Source organism: Pygoscelis adeliae, unplaced genomic scaffold (genome assembly GCF_000699105.1).
Source record: "Pygoscelis adeliae isolate BGI_AS28 unplaced genomic scaffold, ASM69910v1 Scaffold26, whole genome shotgun sequence".
Classification (NCBI taxonomy): domain Eukaryota; kingdom Metazoa; phylum Chordata; class Aves; order Sphenisciformes; family Spheniscidae; genus Pygoscelis; species Pygoscelis adeliae.
Window position 1 is genome coordinate 5515666 of NW_008825104.1, and position 6991 is coordinate 5522656.

At 52.3% G+C, this 6991-nt stretch overlaps 1 protein-coding gene across 1 annotated transcript in view; it reads right to left on the reverse strand.

Moving 5' to 3' along the window:
* Window positions 1-1785: 1785 nt before the first annotated feature.
* The window catches only part of LOC103919767 (zinc finger protein 271-like), a gene marked incomplete at its 5' end in the record, with an annotated part of 7130 nt that continues 1924 nt past the window's right edge, over window positions 1786-6991 (reverse strand). Inside the window, 4 exons of the mRNA XM_009327324.1 lie at window positions 1786-2865; window positions 4487-4846; window positions 6101-6645; window positions 6812-6915. Of these exons, the coding sequence (XP_009325599.1) occupies window positions 1786-2865; window positions 4487-4846; window positions 6101-6645; window positions 6812-6915 (2089 nt within the window). The remainder of the gene's footprint in view (window positions 2866-4486; window positions 4847-6100; window positions 6646-6811; window positions 6916-6991) is intronic.

Below are 6991 nucleotides of genomic sequence, written 5' to 3' on the forward strand. Positions count from 1 at the left end.
GGCCAGCTTCCCCCAGTTTATGTACTGAGCATGACGTCACATGGTATGGAATGTCCCTTTGGCCAGTTTGGCTGTGCCCCCTCCCAGCTTCTTGTGCACCTCCAGCCTTCTCAGTCGGTAGAGCATGGGAAACTAGAAAGTCCTTGGCCAGTGTAAGCACTACCTAGCAACAACTAAAACATCAGTGCCTTATCAATTTTGTTCCCATCCTAAATCTAAAACAAAGCACTGTACCAGCTACTAGGAAGGAAATTAACTCTATCCCTGCCGAAACCAGGACAACGGGAAAGCCCCAGAGCTTGGAAGGGACCTCTGAAGGTCATCTTCTCCAACCCCCCTGCTCAAGCAGAGCTGCCTACAGCCGGCCGTCCAGGGCCATGTCCAGGTGGCTTTTGAGTATCTCCGAAGAGGGAGACTCCACCACCTCTCTGGGCAACCGTCTCCAAACTGTCTCCTACGTTACCAGAAAGCTTCCGCAAGATATTATCTGTATTTATAAAGAAAAGCATAGATTTGAGAGCAGTAAAAAAGCAGTGGTAGTTTCACGTTTACATTCTCTAAATTAAGCTATAGGTTTACTCTGCTGTTCCACGGACTGAACATTAGGGGACAGGCAGCACCAGACCTTCGCCACTGTCTTTCCTCACACAAGAAGGTAACACCACTGTTACCAATACCACTGAACATATTAGTCAGTGATGTCCACACAGAGTTTCTAGCACTGTGTAACTCTCTAAGACAAGCAAAGATCTGTCTAGATTTGAATATGAAGTGGAAGAAGCATCCATCTGTCTTCACCATACCAGGTAACAACTGCTGTTTGGCACAAGTGGTTCCTTATACATGGTATTTTAGATGCACACTAAAGCTCTTTAACAAAATAAATTTTACAGTTCAAGATACTGCTAAGGTTTTCAATGTAACTAAGTGGTATTTGCAATATACCAGCAAGTGGTTAAATTAACAGAAGTTGTTTGAAAAGTATGATGTTGTCTATTTAAAGAAACAAAAAGCACAGTAACTACCAGCCTGAGAAAAGATAAGGCATTTCATACTAGATTCACATTAGACATTTACATAAAATTGAAGATAAATTTAAGGATTCTCAGTATCATAAAATATCTGATTAAGGACATTACCATTTCTGTCAGACTACTCAAAGAATTGTCAAAACTACAGACAAGGTAACAGCCTAATAAACCTTTTATATATACACACATACAGAAAACATTTTCATATCCCTATTATCCAGTGATGACAAGAACCTTTTGTTTCTGCAATTTTCTGAGATGCTATTTTTTTTTCCCTTGCAAGTATTGCAAGAGAACCTGGGAGTAGGGAATGCAACTTTCAGCAGATGGGAGGTAGCATTAAGCCTCCAAACACATTGACAATTTTAAAATGAAAAGTTATTACTATACAATATAAAGTGCACTTCCTTCCCTCCCTTTAAACATTCTTTCAGTCAGACATTAATTTTTTACAAGAAAATAAGTGGCACAGAGTAACTGTTTAAACTGATGAACATTGGCCAAATCATAACTGACCTCATGGTATTAAGAAGTTACTCAGGCATGAAAAAGTGCCTCCGAGATCTTCTTTAGCACAGTCTGTGCTAGAACTGAAGCTCTCAGAACGTGGAGCAAACCAGCACCCCAAGTTTCACTCTCTGGACGCATCCATTACCAGCCATCGTTCTGGGGACGCAGGGGAATATAAAGCAATGAACAAATTCAGGACATGCAAACCTTGCCAGAACGGAGTGGCAACTTGCGATTCCCAAGCTTATATTCCAAGCTTATGTTGCCGCTTATGCTTTTCCAGAAGTGTTTTGGTAGGCAGCATCACATTACACTTTCCACACTTGTACTTTTTTCTGTGTGTTTTTACATGCTTTTGGAAAGCACGCTTATCTACTGTAGAAAATTTACACCTTCTGCAGTGCAACTTTAAATGAGTCAGCAAGTGCCGCTTCAGGTGGCTAGATGTGCGGAAAGCAACAGCGCACTGACCGCACTTGAACGGCTTCTCCCCTGTATGAATTCTCAAGTGTGGCTTCAAGTTTCCATTGTGGGTTGTGCAATAGCCGCACTCTTCACACGTGTATATTTTGACAGGCAGCTGCTTTTGTTCGTAGAGACATCCAGTAGATGAGCCTTCCTCACAAGAGTGTGAAGCCAGATGCCGTTTCAAGGACAGCCATTTGCTTGTTGAATAGTCACAGTTCCTGCACTTGAGATAGTCCATATTAAAATGCGTGACTCTGTGTCTTTTCAGGTGACTGGAAGTACGAAACTTCTTCTGACAAACACTGCAGCTGTAAGGTTTCTCACCTGTGTGAGTTCTTATATGTAGTTCAAGGTTGCTTAAAGCGTAAGTAGCGTACTCGCACTCTGCACACTGATAGAATTGGGGCTGACTTTGCGCCAGCAAATCATTTTCTTTGCCCCTCTGGACATCTGGCTGTACTCCACAGACTTCCGAACCAAGCAAGGAATGGACGCTGTTTGAACCTTCCGAGGAACAAAAATCTCTTTCTGGACACGTGCCTACATGCATTTCATGATGCAATTCAAGATTCTCTAAACGGCTATCTACACAGAGGCAATGGCCAAACTCATATTCATTCTTTACGTGAATAAGGCTGTGTTTCTGCAAATGGTTTGATGTTTTAAATGTCTTATTGCATTCGTTACACACAAATGGTTTTTCATCTGTATGTATTTTTAGGTGCAGCATAAAGTCGCTGTGAACAGCGGTAGCATAATTGCAGTGTTGGCACTTGTACGTTTTGAATGTAGACAAATTGGAAGGCCACGTATCCTTTAAGTTTTCCATGTCAGGGAAGAAGGACTCGCCCCTTGTCTGCCACGGGAAAGCCCCAGAGCTTGGAAGGGACCTCTGAAGGTCATCTTCTCCAACCCCCCTGCTCAAGCAGAGCTGCCTACAGCCGGCCGCCCAGGACCATGTCCAGGTGGCTTTTGAAGACTCCACCAGCTCTCTGTGCAGCCTGTGCCATTGCTCCGTCACCCTCACAGTAAAACAGTGTTTCCTGATATTCAGGAGGAACCTCCCGTGTTTCCATTTGTGCCCGTTGCCTCTTGTCACTCGGCACCAGTGGAAAGAGCCTGGCTCTCTCTTCTTTACACTCTCCCTCCAGGCTGAGAGTACAGCTTGATGAGATCCTTCCCGAGCCTTCTCTTCTCCAGGCTGAGCAGCCCCAGCTCTCTTAGCCTTTACTCCTATGGGGGCACCTATGGGAGGGGCTGCTGTCCCTTCATCACCTTTGTGGTCCTTTGCTGAACTCTCTGCAGTATGGCCATGCCTCTCTTGTACTGGAGAGCCCAGAAGTGGGGACAGAACTCCAGGTGTGGCCTCAGCAGTGCTGAGGAGAGGGCGAGGATCACCTCCCTTGACCTGCTGGCAACAGTCCTCCAAATGCAGCCCAGGAGACGGTTGGCCTTCTTGGCCACCAGGGCACACTGCTGGCTCATCTTCCATTTGGTGTCCACCAGGATGCCCAGGTCCTTTTCTGCAAAGCTGAGATGCATCACCTGCAGAAACGCAGTGCAGGGGCCTTGCAGGCTGCAGGGGGTCACTGGCTGCAGGGCTGGGGGAGTTTTTGTGGGATGGGGGGCAAGAGCACTTGGGGGTGCCCAAACTTTACAAGGGGGTGCTGTTCAGGGGCTTGTGGAAATGTGCAAGGCTCATGCCGGGGTTCCTGGGGGAAGGCTCAAAGGTGGGAGACTGGGATGGGTCCCGCTGGATGCGGGAGAAGCAGCGCGTTTCAGCCCGTGGCACAAGCGTGCTTAGCTCAAATGGCAGTCTGCCTCTGGATGGCTGCTGAAATCCCGGGATGCTCAGGGTTTGGAGCTTTGCTGTCCTCACCGAGACCAAGCCAAGGTGTACAGATCAACAGATGGGCCTCATTCCCCTGCAATGGCTTTTGGGAAGCAGGCAGCCTGTCCCCAGAAGAGAAGAGCAACCCCCTCCTGCCTCCCAGACACGGCCACGGGGCTCGGGGCTGGAGGAGTTGGGCTGCTGTTGTAGGGAAGTGTCACAGAAAGGCTCAGGGGGCTGTGACTGGAGGATGGCAGGGGCTGTTTGGGTGCGGAGGTGCCGGCAGGAGGGCCCAGCAGGGACAGGGCTGTCAGCGTGGCCTCTGTCCATGGCACCCCGCTTCGCAGGTCTTCAGGACAGGCAGCCTGGCTGATGGCCAAGGGGCATGGACAGCCCTGCCCTGGTGCTTTGAAGGGGAAGGCGTGGAGAGTGTGAGTGAAAGGGGCTCTGTTGCAGCACTCACGTCAAGGAAGTTCACAGCACACTCCAGGAAATTCTCCCCTTTTGCTTTCCTACATTGTTGTGGCCCTGCTGGAAAGCATGCCCTGCAGCGGCTTGGGCTTTGGGTTTTGAAAGAAACGTGCCCCGAGAAGCTTCTGGACCTTTATTCGATTTCCATGAAGCCAATCAGCCGTGCTCTCAGTGCCAGCAGGTCGTAGCGGAGGACGGGTCCATCCGCCGGGCTGGCCGGGCGCTGCCCTGCAGCCTGCTGGGTAGAGGCACTGGAGGACCTTGGAGCTGCGTCACCCCGCGCCCCTCGGTGCCTCCCCGCAGGTCCCCTTCTCCCAGCTGCGGGCTCGTTGTTGGTGGGCCTTGCGCGCAGGTGGTAGCGCTGCTGTGGGGATCTGCTGCGCACCCGCTCCCTGGCTGCGGTCCTCTGCCGGCGGGCGGACGAGCCGACCGTGTACTCCTGGTAGTCGTCGTCCGCCCTCACCGCGTGCAGGACGCGGTGGAAAGGCTGCCTGCAGAGCGGGCACGCAGCTCTCGAGGCGGCCCACCCTAACATCTACAAGCAAGCAAACTAGCAGCCATAGCAAGTATCACATTTTCTCTCTCATTTCTCCTGCAGCCTGTAGTGACAGCACTGATTTCTGTTCTTGCAAGTGTCTAATTCAGTGACTGCAGCAGTGTGAGAAGTGCTCTCACTTTATCCTGCTTTAGTCTACGGAGTCAAAGTATGCATGCGTGGGAGTACATCATGCAACTATGGCTTCACAAGAAGGACTGACAAATTTTTAAAACAGTTTTCTCTGATCTCACTCCTGGAATGACCCTGGTGCCCCCGATGAGTATCTGGGCAATTTTATGCCAGCACACCAGTTCTTGTAACTGAGGTTGAGAGGATAGGAAGAGTATTTCATTTTCAGAAAAATAGGCTGTGTGAAACTTCCAGGGAGAACAGCAGAAGACAGGGTAATGTTTCTGAGCCATATAATTGCGAGTTACTCAGTAACTTGAACAAGATGGGTCTGTATCTTTCATTATATATGCTGCTTTGGGAAACAGTGCCATTTCCTCTCGAATCCCAAAGATCTACCAATGTACAAGCTCCATCACCTGAATCACAGAATCACAGACTGATAGAGGTTGGAAGGGACCTCTGGAGGTAATCTTGTCCAACTCCCTGGCCACCTAGAGCTGGTTGACCAGGACAATGTCCAGACGGCTTTTGAAGATCTCCAAGTATGGAGGCTCTACCAGTCCTCTAAGCAACCTGTACCATTGCTCCATCACCCTCAAGGTAAAAAAGTGTTTCCTGATGTTTCCTGCCTCCCAGACACGGCCACGGGGCTCGGGGCTGGAGGAGTTGGGCTGCTGTTGTAGGGAAGTGTCACAGAAAGGCTCAGGGGGCTGTGACTGGAGGATGGCAGGGGCTGTTTGGGTGCGGAGGTGCCGGCAGGAGGGCCCAGCAGGGACAGGGCTGTCAGCGTGGCCTCTGTCCATGGCACCCCGCTTCGCAGGTCTTCAGGACAGGCAGCCTGGCTGATGGCCAAGGGGCATGGACAGCCCTGCCCTGGTGCTTTGAAGGGGAAGGCGTGGAGAGTGTGAGTGAAAGGGGCTCTGTTGCAGCACTCACGTCAAGGAAGTTCACAGCACACTCCAGGAAATTCTCCCCTTTTGCTTTCCTACATTGTTGTGGCCCTGCTGGAAAGCATGCCCTGCAGCGGCTTGGGCTTTGGGTTTTGAAAGAAACGTGCCCCGAGAAGCTTCTGGACCTTTATTCGATTTCCATGAAGCCAATCAGCCGTGCTCTCAGTGCCAGCAGGTCGTAGCGGAGGACGGGTCCATCCGCCGGGCTGGCCGGGCGCTGCCCTGCAGCCTGCTGGGTAGAGGCACTGGAGGACCTTGGAGCTGCGTCACCCCGCGCCCCTCGGTGCCTCCCCGCAGGTCCCCTTCTCCCAGCTGCGGGCTCGTTGTTGGTGGGCCTTGCGCGCAGGTGGTAGCGCTGCTGTGGGGATCTGCTGCGCACCCGCTCCCTGGCTGCGGTCCTCTGCCGGCGGGCGGACGAGCCGACCGTGTACTCCTGGTAGTCGTCGTCCGCCCTCACCGCGTGCAGGACGCGGTGGAAAGGCTGCCTGCAGAGCGGGCACGCAGCTCTCGAGGCGGCCCACCGCCGGATGCAGCCGAAGCAGAAGGTGTGGAAGCATCCCTCAACATAGGCTGCGTTGTCCATCTCGCCCAGGCAGATGGAGCATGGGTCGTCTGCTGCTGCCTCCCACCGCCCTGCCCGCTGCAGCTGGCTGGTGGTGGCCATCGCGGCAGAGCCGCTCTGCTCCGGAGCCTCCTCAGCACCCAACGCTGGTCCTGCCAAGAGAGATGTTCAGAGCTTTCCTGGCGCTGGGAACAGAAAAGCAAAGTCCCAGAAAGCGGTGGGAGAGGGGAGGCAAGGGCCTCCCGAAGGGTCTCCTCGTGGGCTGAAAAGTGGCAGCAGAAGCAGCCCTGTGGGACAGCCAGCCCCCTCCTCACCTGCCTGACCCCCGCAGCTCCCCCCAGGGACACAGCCCACAGTCCAACGCCCCCCCCCCCCTCCGCTCCCCACAGACAACCCGCACAACTCGAGCTAGCACAAGGTACCTGAAGGAGTTGGTCAGGGAAGGCGAAGGAACTGGCTGGGAGTCTTCAAGTGGTGCCCACAGCCACGGCAGCGCCG